At 35.8% G+C, this 22,104-nt stretch overlaps 1 protein-coding gene across 2 annotated transcripts in view; it reads left to right on the forward strand.

Moving 5' to 3' along the window:
* Nucleotides 1-22,104, forward strand: part of TMTC2 (transmembrane O-mannosyltransferase targeting cadherins 2) — a 236,123-nt gene that overhangs the window by 210,585 nt on the left and 3,434 nt on the right. For both annotated transcript variants that reach the window (XM_041409862.1, XM_041409863.1), the window contains one exon: nt 2,524-2,587. In XM_041409862.1, the coding sequence (XP_041265796.1) occupies nt 2,524-2,587 (64 nt within the window). The remainder of the gene's footprint in view (nt 1-2,523; nt 2,588-22,104) is intronic.

Here is a 22,104-nt window from a genome sequence, read left to right on the forward strand (position 1 = left end):
AAAATCAAAATGAATGTAAACTGATTGTATCTGGGTGTCAGGAGAATCTAAGGGATGTGTCATCAAGCACATTTTTAGGTGTCACTTTAGGTGTCCGGTTAGTCAGCTGAAGCTAAGTATGGGGACTTGTTTGGTCTGTAAGCTCAGGTTAAGAGATATGAGAGAATAAAAAGTGGAAACATTTTTTCCTTTGAAACAAGATTGGATGCTAGTTGTTAGTAGGGAAAATCAGGTATGTTTTCAAGGTCAGTCCTCATGCAAACCTTCAAGATAGATGTTAAAATATAGCTCATAACTATGAAAAAGATTCTCTTCTGAACCTCTCTTTCCTCCCTTTCCTTCCTCTCTGATTTTTTATCAACATTTTATCTAGTATTTTATTCTAACGTGACTTACGTTATTTTTAATAGCGTCTTTCCATTATGTGACGTTGATCCGGAGCTCTTTACTGCTCAGTGGCATAGGGTTACTGCAATTTCCTACCTCTGTGCCTTTAATTTTTCTCAAGGGAAAGCTGTTTCAGGGCTTAACGTAATTAATTTCTAGCTTAAATTTGCAGTGAAAATGGGAACCAGAATTCTGCAGCAACTAAAGGAACTGTTGCTGAATGCCCCAAAAATGGAACTAGCATTTTCCTGACTAGGTTACTGTGTTGTGAATTCATTTCCATAAACTGTATTTAACAGAGAACTATATATTCAAACTGATTTGCACTTGGCAATTAATGATCCTTGTTCCAAAATGTACATGTGGCAGGAAAGCCAACCGTGTATTTCCACTGGCCTAAAGGGGGGACAGGATTTTAATGTGTTCCACACTCACATGTGGGCAACTCTTTTTGGAGGTGAAGTGTAGCATTTGTATTTGCCTCCTGGGAAAGGCACCTTGTTTATTGTATGTTATTTCACCACTTCAGAAGTGATTTGTGTCCTGACAGCTTTGTGCAAACAGGGGAAAAAAAAAAAAGGCTCTGTAACATGTTTCGTTTTACATTGCCTTGCTGTAAATCCTGAAATTCCTAAGTATGAGATTATTTTTTTTTTTTGCAATCGTTTCAAGTGCTACTGATGCCCAGCAGGAGTGATTCGGAAGCAGGTTGAATGAATATTTTTAGACATTCAATCATTTCTAACCACTGCAACCGCTGAGTCAATGATACATGTGCCAAGTAATTTAAAACAGTTAACAGGTATAAACCAGGTTCTATTTAGCAAATTGTTAGTCATGAAGTAGTTTCAGGTTGCACAGGAATTACATGAGGAACTTCAAAGGGATTATCCTTTCTCACTTTCTCCTCTCAAGACCAATAGCTGTGCAAATATGTTGTTTGGGATTAATTGCCTATCCATGTATTATGTGGCTAATGTTTAAAATCTGGGTGGATAGAAACAAAATTAGAAAATTAGAAATCTAGGTGGATAGAAACAATCTGATAACAAATCATGTAAAGGCTCATGTAATGTACAAAGTAAAACAAGTGCTGGGTTGATTAATACTTTTTGAACCAGTAACTGTTTGCAAAAGCAGGAAAAGAAGGAAAAAAAAGAGATGAAACAGCCAACCCTTATCCTTGTTTTCTAATGTTTCCATTTTGTATCACAGAAATGAAGCTGTAATCACATAAGAAACACAAATATGCTGAATATCTCCTGTCCTAAGTCTCCTGTGAAAGGACATAACACTAGGATTCATAGGAAAATAGCAAATAACTTTAGCAGAAGATAAGTAGCCCACCTGAGAGTCCTGCTTGGTTGTTCTTACAGATTTGCCATCTTTCCCTTGACATGTATGTGATCAACTGGTATTCAGTGGATTTGTGGCCAAAATGAATAGTCAAGGGGAAATTAAGAAGGTGGAGACAAGAGAGGAATTTGAGAGAAGTGATAAAAAGGGCCTGTTGAGAGAAAAACGTGTTTGGACTTCTTTGGCAACATACTGCATTTTTGTTTGAAGACATTGAACTAAAAACTCAAGAGAAGAAATAAAAACTAAACTATGAGGAGCATGTAGTAGCTGACTAGTAGTAAGGAGAGAGGAAAGTATTGAGCTAACACTGCTTGTACCCAGAAAATCATCCTATTGTCTTGGAATATGAGATTTACATTTAAATGCCTGCTCAGAATTATGTGAATAAATGTTGAAATCAGAACTCTTCTGAATTAGTTCCCTCAGTCATGGAAACCTAGTTTTTAGAAAACTTTATGCTACTTGACTTTTTTTCCTTTTTTTACTGGAATTATAGTGGTTTTGGGAGGGCACAAAATTCTGTGTTTCTTTCCATTATGTACTAATATCATTGGAGAACTAAAAAGAAAATGAAGTAAAGAGGATTTGTACTAATGGACATTCTGAACTATAAGAAAACGTCTAGATTTACATATTTTGTGCATTTGTTACGGTAATATGTTAAACAGCAGGGAGTAGTTGCAGTGTTTAGTTTTTAGCTATGTTTCTTTAGGTGTGGCTTTATAGTAACACAAGAAAAATGTGGTGTAACTATGTTGTTCTTTTCCATCCTGATAGACAAGCCAGTCTTAATGAAGAGGCTGAGAAGTATTATGAAATGGCAGCAGGATTAAGACCTAATGTAAGTACTTTCTTGATGATACCCATTACTTATCCATCATAAGCTGATGAACATGCTATGGTACTGAACCCTGTGTTGAGGAGAACTTCTTGCTGGACCATTTGATCTCTCAGCCTGTGTTATATATGTTCTTTTAATAGTTAATTGTTGGATATACAGATGAACCTTTCATTTGTAAACTAATCACTGCACTTTCAAGTTGCCTCAGTGAAGTGATCTAGCCATAAGTCTTGGATAACATACTTGGAAAAGTTTATAGATTTAGATTTGTTTATCTATGTTTAAATGTGTTTAGTTTGTAAAGCTTTTCCAATTCCATCTCATCACTGGTAAAAAGAAATAAAAGGCTATCCTGTGAGCCACAGTTTAAGGAATTTTTAATAATACATTTATGGATTTTCATCTGTCATAAACTTCTGGCAAACATTGTTCAGCAAATGTAAAGATGTTTATCTCTGATGAAGTTGTATATTGGCAAAGAAATGCTTATTGTTTGAGCAGATATATATAGGAGTAAGTGACATGCCTTTTAAGAACGGAAGTTCATTTCCAATTTTCATTGCATCAGGAATTAAGGAAATAAAATATTTTTTACTTACCATTTTTTACTTAATATTACATTTCTTTTCAATCACCTTCACATATTGAGGAAGAAATTTTGACTATAAATGGGGTAGAATTTATCTTAGATACATAACACTTTGTCTATGCAATAAATCAAATCTAGGAAGATTGCTGTCACAGAAGTCTACAGTGCCACATTGGAGGATACAAGTCAGCAAATGCAGTAAAAAAAAGGAAAAACCCAAGTTGAAAAAAAAAATACTTAAAAGAGTTTTCAGAGCGAAGAATTAAAAGCAACTACAAAATACAAAAAAAACCCCCATAATTACTTACTAACATGAAATTACACATTTTCATACTGTCTCTTAAGAACTCTGAAAAAAAATACTTATTTCATTACTTCATACTTTGTGAAATAACAATAAAGACTTTGTAATTCATAACGCTTGCATAATTCAAGACTTTTTTTCTGAGAGGATACCTTAATGTTGAAAGTATTCCCTCAGCTGTCTGCAAATTGTTACAATTTTTCTTTTCTGTGCTTCACTGAATGCTCAAAATGCTTCTCAGAAAGTAAGAAATAAGTTAATAGTGTATAACCTTATTAAATATGGTTATATTTGTGTGAGGTTTTCAGAGGGCTTTGGAGTGACTGAGAGCAAGCTCATAGCAGTAGTACTCTAAAGGTTAGATATTTCTGATTATTGATAATAAGCTTTACATGTTATGTCCAAAGTATCCTTTTTGAAGAGTAAGATTGTGAAAACAATTTATTGTAAAACTTTCTCCTAACTTTGATTAGTGTAAGTAAAAATCTAATAGGTACTGGTGTTCAGCTTTCTTCAAAAGATGATTATACTTCAATTTCTAGGTGATAGTTTAATTTTCTAGCTAACTGTGGCATGCATATGGTTTACACCTTTTTAAGAATATTTTATTGTTGCAGAGTGAGAAACTTGTATCCATTTTCACAGCCATTATCAACTTTCTGATGACTTTACAGGGGTACATCTCAAAAATGAAAACAAAACCACAGTAGTCATACATAGTTTTCTTATTGTTATTAACTCTCATATTTACCATCCTAGCTTCAGAGTGGGAGGAAAAAAAGCCACTTGAGGAGGCTTACTTGGTAGTAAGCAGTTTAATGCATAGATGATAGGACAGAAGCTCCCAATCTTTCCAAAGGAAAACGGCATGAAAGTAATTGAAGGACTGTGTACTTCATGGCTGCGTCTGTGGCAATAAATTAAATGTGCCTAGAATTATTCTCTAGTGCTGATTGAACCAGCTGCTTTGAGTGTATCCAGGTATTGTCCTGGAGACTGCAGTGGCCCAGGCCAGAGCTGTGTAGAAATAATACAGCCTGAAAATGCTCACAGTTGATTTTGGTATTTTGTATGTAGCCTGTGTATCCTCTCCCTCTCTTACGGATATGAAGTACCAACAAAATTATGTGAGTAAAGATGATAACGAAATGTCCTTAAACAGAATCAGTGCTTGAAGGGTCTTTGGTTTGTTTTTTATTGTATCCATCATTAATGGTCTGGAAACATTTCTTTACAGAATATTCAAACTACTAGATGTTTTCATGTGATGTAATATACAGATTCCTACCATTCCATGTATGTAAACACATACCTATATGTATATTTCTGTACATTTGTTTAGCTGCTAGTAGGTCTGTCCCCAAATTGCCTCTCAGTGAGAATACTGTGACACCATTGAAGTGTCATTCTGTGCAGTGGATCAGCCTTGTTACTAGTACAATTAAGTGCTCAAAGGGTCTGTTTAACAAGAGTCTTCCTTCTGGTACTTTAAACAGTACTGCTTGGTATGAGTGGATTATGGAACAGCATCCCAAGTAAACTGGCACTCCGCTTTTTTTCAGTATGTCTCTTTTTCTTTGGTGTCCCAGCCACATGGCCAGATCCCAAGTTGAAGATCCATTTCTTTGTTATCATCTTCTTTCTTTCACAATGACAAGACAATTAAATTATCACTTATTCTTTAGGATAACTTTAGACCAATGCCTGGCTCCTGAGAGATTTTCGTCTAGCACAGCCTGAAACAAAACTCAGATTTCCACTCTCTTGCATCTGTTTCTTTAGAAATATAACACATTGTATAATATCTCTAATATTGCTACTATAAGATACAGTCCTTAAGAGCAATAAGATATTTTAGTAATACTGTAAATGCAGTCTTTTACTGATTGTTAGTGAATTTTTAATGCTCATTTAGCTATCATGACACAGTTTTGTTCTCAGCATTCTATCTTCCTTTTGCACCCCTTTCTTTGGTTTCTCAACCATTCTTGTTGCTTTTGGAATGAAGCAATACTCTGTGCACAACAATTCCTCATCTGCTCCCTAATGTATAAGCCCTTTGGATCCAGAAACTGCTCTGCTGAGCTTTTCTATACTCATGTCCAGTTTAAATGGCCGTCTGATTTACTACTTTCAGAGATACTTAATTGGCTATTTTAGTGCTTTTTCCAGACAGCAGTCTCCATTCTTATATTTGTCTCCTAGACAAGCCCTTTTATTTCAGTGTCTCAGAATGGGAGAACAGCAGCGAGCACCAATATGCCTGCATGTCTGAGTCACATTCTCATTCAACTAATCCATTTTTAGAAAAGTTGTGACTAAGGCAGCTAAAAACATTGCCAGAAACACAGTATTCAGTTACAGAAAATGTAACTTCTCTGAAGCTTGCAGGCTATTGTTTTTAAGAAAGCAAGCATAAAAAGATTTTATTTTTGCAATATTGGGGATGATTCATTCATCACTGAACTAATTCTGTGAGGTCTGAGAATACAATTTATTTTTTTTTTGTTACAAGCCCTATTGCAATGAATTAAGTATTTTCAAGAAAAATATACTCAGTAAAGGAACAACTGAATACAGCAAAGGTGTGTTAAAATGTATATCCACATCTTGAATGCTGTCCTTGCTTTTGGATACGCAATCTGTCTGGAGATGGTAAAAGGATTAGAACACTTTGATAGAATAGCTGTGCCAGCTGAAGAGGAGCTTGGGTGCAAATTAAAAACAAGTCTGGCTGTATTAGTGTTTGAGATCTAGACCTAGCTGTTTTCTTAATGATGTTCATAATTGGCCTTACTTACAGTAGGTGGGTATTTATCCTCCATGAAAGCGATTTCCAGACAAATTTCAGAAGAGCAGTATTTTCTGTAGAACATACTGCTGCTTTGAAGATGGGAACGATTTGTCTTTAACTTTACTAAAGAAGCAAGCGTTCTCAAGGTTATGTCTATTTTAGCTTTCAGAGAGTGAACTTCCCCTGGACAGCCAAGGGGTAGAGAGTAATCCAGGAAGCAGTTCAGAAAACAAATCTACTTTTATTTGCAATCAATTATTTCTTACAGGACTGTCTTTTCTTCCTTCAACTCTCTAGGTAACCTACAGAGATTAGCCTCCCTAGCCCCTTGATCTTTATGAATGCTTTCCAAAAAATACCTTACTGCATTGTGTGTTGTACCATGATAAAAACAAAATCATTTTAGAGCCTTCTCAGTGAGAAACACGTGTTTTTTTCTAGCAGTGTTGCCTTGAGTGTAAATTAATCACATTAGTCTTATTTTAATAAAAACAGTTGCATGAAGAAATGAAATCGTAAGTTTCTTGGACATTTATACAGTAATTATTCTGAGTGTGAGAATTGCTGAAGAAAAGCTGTATTCAGAGATGATTTCTGGGTGCCCTACATATTGTAATCTTCACAACCAGGAAATTGTTTTAACAAGTCGTTAGGCACTCTAAAGTGTGAGCTTTAAGCTTGCTGTGTTGTGGAAAAATCAGGCATCCGGAAACTGTCTTTAAATTGGCATTCTTTACAAGCCTGTGAGATACCAAGTTAAGCTTCAGCCATTGTTCAACTTTTAAGATATCATTTTCGTAATAGAGCTGCGTTTCTAATTTTTTAAGTCTGAGCCTGAAGCCAGTCATTAAAAAGCCGCTCTAGAACCCCCACATATGGCCAATGGCTTTTGAGAAGAAAGGGCACTTTTGAAGTGTGACCTCAAGAGTATTAAATGAAAGAGAGGTCACCAGAGCCTTAAGACTTTGAGCCACCACCTTGAGCTGATTGGCTTAGGAGCATTCCTCAAGGAGGTGTCATGACCTCTAAGTCACTACCATCCCAACCACATATTAGTGCTGCTTGCAATCTGGAGCTCATGACAGCTTTAAGCCCCATGTCATCAGCACATTGTCAGATACAGCTGTTTCCACTCTACCACTTCAAAAGGGCTTGATTAAATGTCTTACTGTAACAACATACATAAAGACACACACGGAGAGTGAGGGGGGAAAGGAGAAATGTACTTATAAGCAAAATAAATACAATTTCCACTAGATGGTTTAATCATGATGTGGGGGACTAAACCATTTTTTGACTTGAAGGGCTTATGTAATCAGTTAACACAATATCATATTAAAAAGCAGTTTCTACAAGTGCTTCTTTAATTTTTTTTCCCAGTGCTGGAGTACAGATTTCATGCCAAAGGCTCCAGGCTTGCAATAAGCTGTACCTCAAGCTCTCTAACTGGTGAAAGAAGAATGTCAGTGATTTCTACATAATTGACTGTAATTTCATAGGCACCTTAGAGATAACATGCTTTCACTGCCTTCTTAAGGAAAGTGTTCATAATTCCTGGGGTTTATTCATGGCAGGACTTTTAAAAGAAAATACTTCCACTAGTACATACCTCTTAAAAAAATGAAGTAAATATAGCATTTTTGCCTTGAAACATCAAGATCTACTTTATTATATATTTTTTCCTTCAATGTTTCTGTGCCAAATTTTCCTATTTGGTTTTCTCATGAACGTTCAGTAATTGCCTCACGTAGCTTTACCATACTTGGAGTAATTGTGAGGGGAAAAAACTTAAATGCATTTTGCCAGCTTTGTTAAGGAGATATCCTGTTATTGCCAGGGAGAATTTTCATAAACTTTTTTAAGAGCTTCTGCTGTGTTAAATCTAGTGATGATGCCAGTAATGGATGGTTTGACAGTGATTCTTGCATTATCTGATGCTGATCCTCAGCTGACAGAAAAACTGGCTACACTGGATTCAATATCACAGCGACACTGCTCCAAGGATACAGCAGCAATGTATCTGTTGCTCCTGCAGCTCTTTTGAGCATGTCTACCTAGTCCCTGTTATTCAAATGCAACTGGAGTGCCCTGCCATCCATACTCCTGGTTTCTGGAGCTTAGCACAGACAAAGCTGACATAATTCCCTAGAGAAAGAGTATATGTATGGTTTTAGCACTATGTAATATTGCCAGGAAAACATGATAATTTACAGCTGCAAATCTTTGTTTTAAAATGTTGTTCTGCATGTTTACTTCTTTATTCAAAATAATGAACACATGGTAATATTTTAGCTGTATCTACTGGTGCTATGGCATGACCACAGAGCTGTATTTTTAAGTACTTAGCATCCAGCAGATCCATGTGTTCAGTTGTCTGCCTGTACTGAAAGTGGAGCAGAAGGAGCTTCCTTTGTCTGCCCATGTGCCCTCTGAGATGCTCCCAGCTTCTCCTGCCCTATGTCAGGGCTGTGCATCTTCCTACTACCAGCAGCAGTTGCTGCTAAGCCTCGCATTGTTTAAGGCTTCCTCTCAAGTGTGCCAAATGTTCTGCTTCAGTAATAGGAGTGGCTGTGGATTCCTTCCAGCCCAGCAGCACTCTTGGCCTCATGAAAATGCCTCCTTTCTTTGCTCCTGTTGAAGGTGTGAGGAAAAAGAAAACTTCACAGGATCCAGTTCTCCCTCTCTTCCTGCTAAAGACTGAACCTATTGTTACAGGGCAGGTAGGACTTTCAGGCACTAAAACAGGTACTATGGCTTCCTAATAAGAAGAATAGGCATGACTGATGAGAACTATATTTCCAGATGTCGTGTTTTTAATAGCTTGAATTCAGACAGATACAGGGGTGGGATGTTTAGGCATGGATGAGCTCCACTGGGTGAGGAGATAGTGGAGCACCCTTTTTGGAAAGAGGACATCACTCTCTGATCTCAAAAGGTTAAGTGCCCTTTCTTGGTTGCTGTAAATTGGTTAGACTGTCCCTTTTGAAACACCATGAAAAAATGACTTTGGGATTTGATATGAGAATAGCTGTGACATTTTTCAGGGTGCAAGGGTGACCTAGCCTAGAGGTTGTGCAGAATGGAAAAATTCAAGAAAATTCATATTAACTGAATGCAAGCTTCCCTTAATTTCAGGTAGAAAGATTCTTCAGTATCTGCTGAGAAATAGCAATACTTCCCCTTGTAAAGAGTTTATCAATGCATAAAGTCTCTGTAGTCCTCTGGGCATCGAGGATTTTAAAATCTTATTACTTACCCAACTCAATTTTCTTTTGTTGTTGTTATGCTTCACCCCTTTCAGGTCCTTCTTGTCTGGGGCTGAGTCCAGAGCAGATACCTTATTTACATCCAACTATTTGGGAAAAACAGCATTTATTCTTTTAAACAAAACTATTTCTTTCTGTATTTACAATTATATTTGTTCACAGCCCTCCAAAATATTTTTTATTATGCATTTGTGGAGGGCAGGGAGGGGGGATGTGCATAATTGTCAGCTTCAAGACAGGCTTTTGTACAGGCTGTTGCTCTGAATCTTTACGTATTTCTACTTAGGCAGAGATTAGTGTCTCCCACCTTAAAAAACAGAAGAGAAGAAACAGCCTCATGTAGTGTTTTCCATCCTGTAATCTCCATCAAGGGACAAAGAAAGAATACAGGCTACTGGAATGGGGATATTTACCTGTACCTGAAATACAATATCAGAATGAGTTATATAATTTGAAAACCTCTTTATTCAGCTGTGGGAAACACTGAATTTCCTTTGGGAAATACATGAGAATATTTATTGCCTTAGCCCAGAAAATTGTACATGTGTTTTCTCCTGCATTGAGCAGCTCTGTAAAAGCAGAGATTGAATGTGCTTTTGGGCAATTATAGAATACTTAAATCTAGTTCTCCGTATTGTGGTCCATCTTTGTAAGATGCAGAGGAACAAGCTGGAAATCCTATCGTTACAGTTCTCATCTTCACTTTTGTGAGAGTTAGGTTATGGGGAGTTGATTTGTAATCTCCTGATCATACAAGCAGTTAAACACACAAATGTCTAAGATCAATTGGTTTGCTCAGTGTAATTTGTGAGCTTTGAAATGGAATTAAAATGTCTTTAAGTTGCTGTTTATTTCCCATCTAGAATAATTTGTTGTACATTGATATTCTAATCAATACAGAGCTATTTTGTCTGTGCAAGTTCTAAGTGACTGAAATGAAAATACATTCATTCAAGTTTCTTCTGCTTATACAGATCTTGCATTGCAGTACCACCTTTGACTTGTTTAGAATTGCTTCTGTTTCTCTCTTCTGTTGCATATGTGAGATAAATTGGACCCTGTGTGTTCTGATTTCATGTGGAAGTATGCAAGCACCTGTGAGCTGTCCTTAGCTTGAAGTTTTCCAAGCAGTAAGCTGCATACCCAGAAACACTCGGCAAAGCCAGAAATTCATTGTTATGGTAATTCAGAGTGTTTTCATTTCACTTTTAGCTATAAAAATGTTTACAAATTTTCCATAAATATTAGTCCTTTTACAGTCTAATCATTGGCATAATGTATTTTCCAAGTCTTCCAACTTCATGAACAGTGAAATGTATAGACATGCTTTTACTAAAAGGGGAAACAAATGTTGGAAATAGGCATCTATATACTAACTTCCCTTTTCTAATTTATTTAACCTTTAGGACTCCATTAAATAATCAATTACTCTTACCAAGAACTGTTGAAACAGTAATTTTGTACTGTAGTCTGGGAGAAAGAAACTCTGATAATTCGTATGGTATTTACTTGACACATAGGTCATATCAGGTTTTCAGTATGTCTCATGGCAATCCCTTGTGTGCTTGCTAGTAAAGTCTTTTCTTCACAAAAAATAAAGAAAAAAAAAAAAAGAGAAAAAAAAAAAGTACCCCAGGGTACTTTGGTTAATGCAACCATTTTCCATTGTAGGCTCTGTTCCCCACAGGTTCAAAATGTTATGTGACTAAATCTCCAAAAAAGAAAAAGAACATGTTTTCACAAAAATAATACATGTTTATTGTTGGTTTAGTATGTTTCTCAAGAAGTTAATCTGCGAAGTATTAATTTACAGATTCTGTTTTCTCTCTGGGCACCTACCCATGTTCTTCTAGTGCCATTAGGTCATGTAATCCTTGGATAGTTCATAAATTCTCAAAAGTGAAGGCATTCTCATACCAAATAATACTTGAGCTATTTCATTATCAAGCCTTTGATTCAGAAATTTTGTAGGACTGCACCTCAGTTAACTTGAATGGAAATCTCACATTTTTACTATGTATTTTCATTATGCCCGTCTTTATCTCATGTAGTCTTTATCTCATGTATAGATATGTTCAGTCCACCATCAAAAATGCTTGAATAAAAAAAAAAGATGTAAAGTCAGGTAAGCCCATCCCTTGGAGTGCAGATTTGTTTCATCTAGCATTTTAGTGTTTTTCTTCCACATCTTAGTAGGCAGATATTCTTTTTTTTTCTGTGCTTACTATTCAAGAATGAAAAGAACTGCACAATGTTTGTGTTTGTACTCAACTGTGATGTTCCTTTACAGAATAATTTGAAAACTAGGTTTTTGAAACTACTTAATAGGAAACTAAATAGTCTAGACTTGTACTATTGAGTTAAATAAAACAAATCATTATGCTTTGAGATGATGAGAGGTAGTAGTTTGTGAAGATACAGTCTCTGCTGAAATTGTGGAATTGAAGATGGTATATCATAGATAGACTTATGCACTTGACTGTGATTTAGAGTCTGATAATAATATGGCAGGGGATACTGTGCTGCCTACATCAGTTTCTGGAGAGAGGGAGATTGCCTTTGCCTGGTAAATTTGCCCTTGGCGTCAATCAGAAATAAAGTGCCGTGAAATAGAGAACTCACACCAGTAGATCAGCATTTCAGAAATTAAACCATCTGTTTGAACGCAATTAAAAGAGAATCCAGCAAGGCTTTTCCTAATAGAGTGTTCTAGTGCTGATTCTAGAAACAATGCAAGGGATTTATCACACAATTAGAACTCTTAAGAATGTGAGTTTAATGCCCATTAAATAAATCCAGCAACTGTACATTCTCAATAGGATGTTTTGCAATAAATAACTTCCTAATTTTCTTCTTAATGTGTAGTTCTGATATATTTCTCAATCTAGGAATGATTTTTAATTGTGTATTGACATATCCTACTAGATTTCCCACCCCCAAGTTCTGGAGAAAGTTTCGTTCTCACAAGATGGTTTTGCTGCAAGTGGTCTTCTCCCCCACCCTCCCACGCCTTTGGGTTGAATGTAATTTCATGTATTTAGGAGAAATGCCCTGTAGTGAGGCTGGTTTTGTTCTGAGATCTGCCTGAGAAGAACTGTACATTTGCAGACTGCTGGAAAGGGGATGGGTGGGAGGTGTCTGTATGAGGTAAGTTGCTTTGAATTTGTTTTAATTTAAGAGTATCTTCAGTATCAGTTTAAACGTATTTTTGCTTCAGAAAGTTAGTCCAGAGATTAGATGCCTTCAAATGAGAAGGTGCAGTGGGGAGGGGATGGAGAGTTGCTTGTTTTCCCCAAGGAACAGTCTGTTTTTGAGACTGTCTGAACCCCACGGTTTATTGGTTACCTCTTCATTTTGCATTCACATGAGTCTGTTTACCACAGATAGGTTTACTGGAGAGCAAATGTGCAATCCATTGTACCTACCCAATTGAAATGTCTCCCATACAGTGAACAGCTTTATTACTAAGCTGAGGAAGTTCTACTAATTCTTCAGGTGTTCCAGTAAGGATTGTCTTCCTTAACAATAAATAACTTTAATCTGACATTATGGTTTCTAACAGTGCCAGTTGCCTCAACATCTGGCTGCCTCAAGCTAATTGCAAACAATTACAGCATGAAAGAAAATACAAACTTCTTCCAATAAAGCAGCAACAGTAAATAAAATCCACAATAAAACCCCTAGACTAAATTCCATAGGAAGATTTGCTGTATGTCTCTTAGATTCTATGGAGGCGAATGATTAATACATTTATGGTGGATTTATTTGGTGGAGTTTTATTGCAACTCAGTAGTTCTACTTCATTTTTTTACATTCTGACTACATTTAAATGCACCTAAAATTATCAGACATTTTCTGTTCTTTTTGAAAGATCCACGATCCTTCATTAATTCTGTTTGGAAAATTCTATTCAGATAGCTACATTGCTAGAGTTTTTTTTGCTGACTAGTTCACAAGTTGAATGTTTTACCCATAATAGAGGAAGAAAGTGCTCTCTGAACAGAGATTATGGAAATTGCACAGGAGACAATCTTTTTGGCTTGGGTGGAAAAATGAGCTTGAACAGAAAGTTCACTGGTAGAACCCTAAGTTGATTTCTGTGGGATCCTGTGGGGTTCATATAGAATGAGTGATAGGTGTAGTAAAAACTGAAGCAAAATAATGTGAGTCATCAGCTACAAAATTGCTTCGTAATTCTGTTGGCTCTGGAGTATACTTTGCCCCAGCCATGGAGGGCTTTTTCTGGTCCAGTTTGGAGCAAGCATCTGGTTTCACTGAATAATTTCTAAAACTGAATTTCAGAGGCAGGAATTGAATTTTGATTTCTTGGTGCTAGTCCTGCAAATATTAATTGTCCTCCTGTGCCTTTAGAAGTAATTAATTTAATGCTTTTAAAAAAGGAAAATATTTAAATTGTTGATTCATGTGTCCATTTCTTAAAACTTTTGTTTGACAAATACAGAAAACTTCTGTTTAATAAACAGCATTTTTCAGCATATGCTTCATCAGGCGCAGTCTTTCAGAGTAGAATGTGTAATTTACCGCTGAACATGTCTTGCTATTATTGATATTAATTGCTGTAAACACGTGTCACTATTCAGATGTGGTAAATAAGGCTACCCTAGCTGCAAGTAATTTTGTTTTTTCAGAAGTCACAAGCTTGTAAAAGCCTAGTGAGCAATTACTATTAACGATCAAAAGACCAAATTTTAGAAACTGCATCCCTGAAATCTTTAAGCTGTAAGAATAAAAATTAAATCCGTGCACTTACTGTGGAAGTTAATAATTTTAATATGTACTGTGCATTTAATTGCTAAATATTGTACAGGGGACACCTGCAAGTTACTGGCGGCCAAAAAGTAAGGCATGAATTTTTATGAATTACATAGAACACTGTAATTCAGCATTTTGCAAAGGACCTCTAGTACGTGCCTCTCTTCTCAGCTGCTCCCATAATTCTGTGTGTAAAAATCAAACTCAAGACAAGTTTGGGCGTAAGCTTATTGCATTAGGTAAAAAGCATGGAAGTGATAGGAGCCAGATCAAAAAGGACAAAGAGAAGAAAAAGATGCAATGCCTTAGAAGCTCCTAGTGTTTTCTGTAATGATCTAAGACCACCCTTTGTCTGTGGACTGTCTTAATAATGATTGTGCATGATGGAAGCCTTTAAAAAAAATTAACAAGATTATTGTTCTTTGTGCTCAGAGCACTATGTCAAGTTGCATAATGGTTTATACAATGTGCCTAAAAACAATGCCTTTTGACTATAAATACCTAAATAGTTTGGGAAAACGTACAGTTATACCAATATTAATCTAGTTATCAAGCATTTAATTCAGTTGTCAGCCAAAGGTGCAAAGGCTTGTTGGAAATTTAATGTTCAACTGAACATTTGAGTGGAAATATTGGAAATCTCATTATATTGAGATTCCCCTAACTAGAACTTAGTTAAATTTTCAAGGCTAGAAATCAACATTACTTCTTTTTGAAACTGCAGTTGTTTTCTGTTCTACTTGAAAACAGAAACACTAATGCAATATGCCTGTTACAGGCATCTTGGTAAAGCTTACAGCCTTCTCTGTGTACCGATGTATTTGATGAGTATCTGGGCAAAAGTAAGTGAATAATGCATTCATTCTCAGCAGACATTTTTATTTTCTAATGACACTTTATTTGATTGGAAAAATGAACATGTTTTAATGCTAATAGTGTGAGTATAATTGTGATTAAAAGCTCGGATGGTACGTGGATTAGACCTTTCTCTGAAGATTAGTCAGTTTTGCATGTGTTAATGTGGACAGCTATTCTAATCAGTCCTGCATGTGAGCTGCTAGGGTGAAGTACATTATATTTTTTTTTTAGCATTTTACATTTCTTTTAAATTAAAAGTGGGCTTTGTCTTTAGGCAACAACACAAAGCCCTTTGCTTTTCTGTTTTCCAAGGTTTAGAAAGAAAATGCAATTTACTCACAAACTGATTTTCATTTTTAATAAACTTACTTTGTCTTAATACAACAAAATTCTGTTAGTGAAAGATTTTGAGCAATTTCTATTTGTCATTATGATAGTACAGATGATATTTCTGTTCACCAGGTTTTTAATTTGCTTGAAGTACAGACTTCCTACTTAGTATGCAGTATATTTGTGGTGGATAAGATAAGTAAGTTATTGTTTTATAATCATAACTATATATTAAAATCATCAAATTACAGACAGTTGGGTTTCGATAAACAAAAATTAAGTAATTTTTTGTTGTTGTTGTTTTAAATCCTAAAGTATGTGGAAAACTGAATAAGATTATCCTATCCTATACTGATGACAACATTTAAGCTGGAAAGCAAAGAAGTTTAATTAGAAACACTTTGAGGTCTGGAAAATGTTACCTTTTTTTTAAAAAAATACAACTGTTATATGAAATGCTCATAATGTATGCTTCTCTTTAGCTTTTCTTGTGGTAATACGGGTATGTTATCTAAAAACATCCATTACAGTTTCCATATAAACTGAGTGATTGCTAGGAGACTTCTTAAGCATAAACCAAAGCAATTGATGCATGACCATTGGGAAAAAATGTCTAGATACACAGAAATTACAAGTGTAAGTACATTTTTGTGGGATGTTTTCAGCTGTTGTTAGGATCTACAGCTTTTAACAGTTGTAACACGTGCTTTTGTTAAATTGCTGATCTGTAAACTGGCCTGCCCTCAACTTACATGAAGGCCAGTGGTAGCTAGTTTTTCAGCATCACAATATAACATGTATCCATATATGGTAGTTCGGTTTTTGGATAACTATGTTTATAATATGCTGAGCAGTCTTGGAAGGTTGAGATGAACAAGAAGTTGAGGGGAAAAACCATCTCCACTGGTTGGAGAACATTGATAGTAAAATGTCCCCTATTGGTGTGGTAATTTGAGAAACAAAGTAGACTGCTTGATGCTTCCTTCCTATGCCAAGTCTAGAACTCTTCCCTGATTCACATTAAGGGTTTCCTTAATGGTGCTGATGTCTCAATCCAGAAGCAAACTGAATAATTTCATAGTATTCTTGTGGTGAGAAAAACAGTGAGAAACACTTTTTAATTTCTGGCTTTAAATGTACATATCAAATGTACATATCATTGTAGTTTGCAATTTGAGATAGAAGAGTCTTCAGTGTTTCAAAATACACGAGGTTAGATGCATACAATTTCCATATATATCCTCCCTTTACCAGGTGGGTCAAAGTGTCATCTGCTTAGGTGTCCAGATGAGAGTATCCAAGTTTAAAAGAATAAAAAAACTAAAAATAAAAAGCATGACCTAATGTTTTTGTAGTGTCATCAGCTGTTAAGGTGACCAGGTATTAACTCATTCTGGTTTTTTTGCCTTATTAGCATAATATATTATCCTCACCCAAGACTATATAAATAGTGTTCAACAGAAACAATTTAATTGCTATTTGCTTAATTTTTTTAAAATTTATTTTTTATTTCTCTGGAGGTCCTTTTTTTTCTTCAGGACGTTCATCTTGCCTGGAAATGTGTTAGTTTGGTGAACAATGAATGAGGTCTCTTTCTATTCAATTATATGTTAGTAAATAATAGATAAGTACTACTCTTAAAGATGATGACTGAATCCAAGGATCTACTCTCCTCCAGAGCCTTGGTTTATTGTTCTTTAAATTTATATAGCTATTTATGTTACTCATTCTTAAGGTAATTAGATAGGGACACAGGTTCCCTTTGCAGCAGAGATGTTTATGTCCATTTCTGACTAATACAACAGTGGAAACTGTGCTCTGTGTTCAAAATCATACTGGCAGGGTAAATGTTTTCCTCTCCATTTCCTCTCTTAACTGTTTAAACTGAAAACTGTTGTTGACACAAAAGCATACTTACTAAAATTGTTCATAAGCAGATTTGAAATTTAAGTGGTGTACTTAACTTTTGTAGAGGAACAGTTGCAAAGCATTTTTCCATTTTAAGAGCTTGCAAAGATCCTGATTTTTTTTTGTTTATTTGTTTTCCAGCAGAACTGAATGTTTTGCTGTCTGGTTTTATAACACCGGAAATCCCTTTCAACTTTGAATTTTAACTTTTTTATTCTGTCTGATCCATACTACTTTGCAATACATCCTGTCATCTTGATCTAGAATGTTTTTTGCACCAAATTATCAGTACGTAGACAATTGACTTTTGTTGTCTTAGCCAGCTTACAGGAGATCAGTGTCTTAGTTGTGGATCATGTACTCTTTGTGACAAAATACCACACACAGCATATGTAAACTGCAGTTCTTTGAAGCCTTGTCGTGTAGAGAAACAGGTAGAAACATGAGGCTCTCTCCATAACTGCTGCTTGGTTTATCTGAGAACACCAGATCATTCTGATAAAAATGTCTGCTTCCATATGCCACTGATGAATTTACAGTGTTGTCAATGGAGAGTAAGATGCAGTTGGCAGCAGTTGTCTCTCAGCATGTTCCTCCCCTGCTTTTCTTTCCACCAGTAGTAAAAGTTCAAGAGAAAATTCTTGCTATCAGTGTAGAAGGATAAGAAAGGGCATGACAGCATTACTTAGTGGCCACTGATCAGATGCAGCAGTCCACCATGATTTTCCTTCATGCCTAGTGAGCCATTCTAGAACTAATATTCTTCTGATTGACTCCTCAGTCATTGTACCGCCTGTGTGTCTTCAGTTATCAAAGGGAAATATCTGAATTTTTCACCCCTTTTAAACTCGAAGTGCTGACATGAAATATTCATTTGAGATTGATGTTTTATGTCCTTCTTTAACCGAAAAGAAATTCTTAAAAGAATGTGTCCTTAATTGCACTTTTGTAAAACAATACACAGCCTCTGTGTTTCTGGTAGGTTGGTCACACTTATTACACTATTCATTAAACAGTCCTGGGGTTGTTTTGAAACATCTACAGTATCAGACACAGCAGTAATTGCTTAGGAGCGAGATGGATTTTGGCAAGATCTTTTCAGTGACTCTTTAAAATGGGTAATTGAGAAGTATCTTGCACTTGTGATTCTACTGGGGTAAAAATTGCCATAATTTCCTTAGAAGTATCCCAGCATCAACAAAATGCTCTTTCATCTGAGAATCTAATGCCCTCATCTCAGTGGTGTTGAGCAAAGGTCATCTGTAAGCAAAGCTCTGAGGAAAACAATTTCGGATTTCCTTGCTTTTGTTTGGACTGCTCTTTTTTCATACTTCTCTGCCATACAAAAGGTATATTTGTGCTAGATTAAGTGTTTGTGTATTTGTTCTCTCACCATAACTTCTTTGACCATGTAGGAGTAAAATTGTCTTTTTGTGTTTGGGACTGTACTTCTGCTATGGCATTTGCTGTATGTGGAGCCAGAGATGACAAACAAGAAGACAGTTAATCTTCTATGTCATTAGATTGATTCTGTTTGTGGGTCCAATGCTGTATACGGTTACAGTAGTGTAATCCTGAAATACTACTCAGAATTATTTTCAATTATTTGAAGATTCTATAGTTCTCTCATTTTAGAGAGGACTTTTTGATAAGATTTTTGCGTGGCCCAGTGCTCTCCTTTTACTTTGGTACTTAAGGGAAAATCTGAAAAAATTGTCATCAATGTAAACCAAAACCACCTCAGGCAACTAAATGCTTGCCTTGTGTTATTTCATTATTCATTAACTAATCTGTTATTCCTTTTCCCTCCTCCCCATGAGCACCTTCCCCCTCCGCCCCCAGAAAACCACTAAGGAAACAAGCACACCATGGTAAAATGCTAATAATGGGAATAATTCCAAATAGACCATAAAAGACAGCATTTATAACCTCAATAGAAATGCCAGTCAGCTATTTTTGATGTAAAGCATCTGTCTCCAGAAGGAAATGAAGGCAGGCCTGTTTCTCCTTTCAAGTCTCTGAAGTAGTAGGTGGTGTCATTTGTTATACAGTGCTACAAGTCCCATGTTATTGCAGTGGTAGCTGCTGACTGCCTTTGTTAACCTACTGAAAAGTTTCATCAGCTGTCTTTAATAAAAGACAATCTATGTTAAGCAAAACTACAGCAAATGTCTCTTGCTCTCTTATCCTCTGACCATCTTTTTAAAATGCCAGAGAGCAGTGCCACTGATGAAGAATCTTGCGTATGTTCAAAACTCTTGTGACTGTTACAATAAACCATAAATATTGGGGTGGCTGATGTCCTGGAAAGTTGGGGAGCAGTCTTTCTAAAATCCTGTGCACTTCCTTATCTGAAATGTGAAGGAACTGGAGTGAACTTTCAGTTCATACCTGAAATTATTTATCAGTTCACATTTTCCATGGATACCTTTGTGTAGAACTTAATGACCTAGAATTTGTTAGGCCTGCAGGAAATCAAAAATGGTGTGTAGAAGTTGGAAAATTTCAGTTAAAAGGCATGCAGTTTGTTAATTTTATTTGTTTTTGTTGCTTGCTCTTGTGAAATTATGTACCAAATTAAAGACATGATGGTAGAAGAGTTTCTTAGCTGGGCATGTAGTCTTACATAGCTGATGTTCTTGATTATTCCCATACACACACCATATTTTCAGGAGGGTATGGAGGAAATGGGGAGGAATTCTGGAAGCCATATGAGACAAGTGAGTTATTTCCTGTACAGTAAGTTTTGTGAATGCTGTAGAATTAGCTCTGAGCACATTTAATCATGTGTTTTATTTCTATGAGTTTTTCTAGGTTTAAGATATTTTTAGTCCTCATCCATTGTAAGCTTTGTCTCAGTGCAAACATGCGCATAGTTATAATTCAAGTGAGAGGACAGCTCTGTGTCAATAATTTCAAGAAATCTTTTTCATTCATGAACTCTGATTAAACAAAGAAATATGATGACTAGAGGGAATGGACGTTCCTACTCATGATTTGAGAAAATTCTCTCAAACAATCTGAAGTCTAATAATGAATTAGATATGGGGGTATTTAGACAGTCATCAATGTACATGGGAGCTGATTTCCATGCGTTCCTCACTTTAATAACATCAGTTAGCACCCAGAACACCTGCAATTAAGGAGTATATTATTTCATTACAAAACAGTATGCAAGACTGGCACTTCAAAGATGGAGCTAGGAAAATATGGCTGCCAATATGAGTTACGTGTAGCATAGATTACATTTCAGGGGCCTACTTTCCCTTCTTTTGAAGAGTATTTAACTGATAAAACTGTATAAAACCCAGCTGGCATTTTTTGGTTTTTTGATTCACAGTAGAATGATTTACAGGAGGTGGAAAAAATCTGTCAGGGTAAGGCAAGAAAAAGTAAATCTAAAAATTACATCTTCAGATTCCTCTTCATTAGCATTGTGATGTTTACAGTAAGGAGAGCTGAACTAATTTTGTTTTGCATAATTTTGAAACTCTAAGCCATTTGTTTTGAAAATTTGATGCATCACAGTTCTTCATGAGTTTTTGTGATGTGTGCATTCATAGGTTAAAAGAAGCAAGAAGAAAGCTGAAAAAATATGAATATATAGTATGAGAATATAGAGCATTGGAATTATCTGAACAACATTTGCACCACAAAATTTAGGTTTTGGACATAAGAATTATAGGTATTTTGTTGGAGCTTGATTAAACAGGATAAGGGTAATAAGTTTTACTTTGTAGTGGAGAGGCTTGGAACAAAGGTAAGTCTTCCTCATCGTAATGATTTCCTATTGCCACGTCAGTCTGAGAGACCAACTGTAGTGCATATTTTATTGGCCTTCTACCTAACATATTTTCATACAATCATCAAATGGTTTGTGTTGGAAGGGACCTTGAACATCATCAATTCCAACCTTCTTGCCATGAGCAGGGACACCTTGACCAGGCTGCTCAGAACCTCATCAAACCTGGCCTTGAACACTTCCACAGCTTCTCTGAGCAACCTGTTCCAGTGTCTAACCACTTTCCTGAAGTTATTGTCATTGAAGAGCTCCTAAAGCATACCAACACACCCTCACAGTAGTCTGAACTTGATATGCCATTCACATTTTGAATATTATTTTGAGCAGAACACTGCTGAGTGAACACTGCTGAGTGGTGGCTTGAAACACTTATCCTCTGAGGCAAAACTATGTGACTTTGAAAGTGAGTTTTCCTAAAGGTCATTGAAACTTAGGCTGACCTGAGGGTGAGAACCATAGTGAACTTCGTGTGGTTTTTTTTCCCCCAGTTTTCTTCAAAATGCAAAGTACTAGTTTGACAAAAGCCTTTACTGTGCTCTCACTAGGATGTGAATACCTTTGGTGCTTGCCAAAAGGTAGTTTAAACTCTTCAGCTTTATAAATGTGCTTTTCTGCCCTTTTAATATTTGTTAATTCCAGTGACCAGGCATGCCATTATCATGAAGAACCTATTATTTCATAATGGAATAACCTAGAGATGAAAAAAATAAAAACAAGCTAAGCATTTTGTCTTAGCTAAACATGAAAAAAAATTCTAGTAACATAAGCTTTTAAATTGATTTGTTACAAAATTTTAACATTTTTATTATTAAAATAGCATTTTTCCACCACTGTTAATTTTATTCAATCATTCATTAAGAAATAATTTCCACAACCTGCATTTAAATGGATAT

Source organism: Onychostruthus taczanowskii, unplaced genomic scaffold (genome assembly GCF_017590055.1).
Source record: "Onychostruthus taczanowskii isolate IOZ18803 unplaced genomic scaffold, ASM1759005v1 scaffold31, whole genome shotgun sequence".
Lineage (NCBI taxonomy): Eukaryota > Metazoa > Chordata > Aves > Passeriformes > Passeridae > Onychostruthus > Onychostruthus taczanowskii.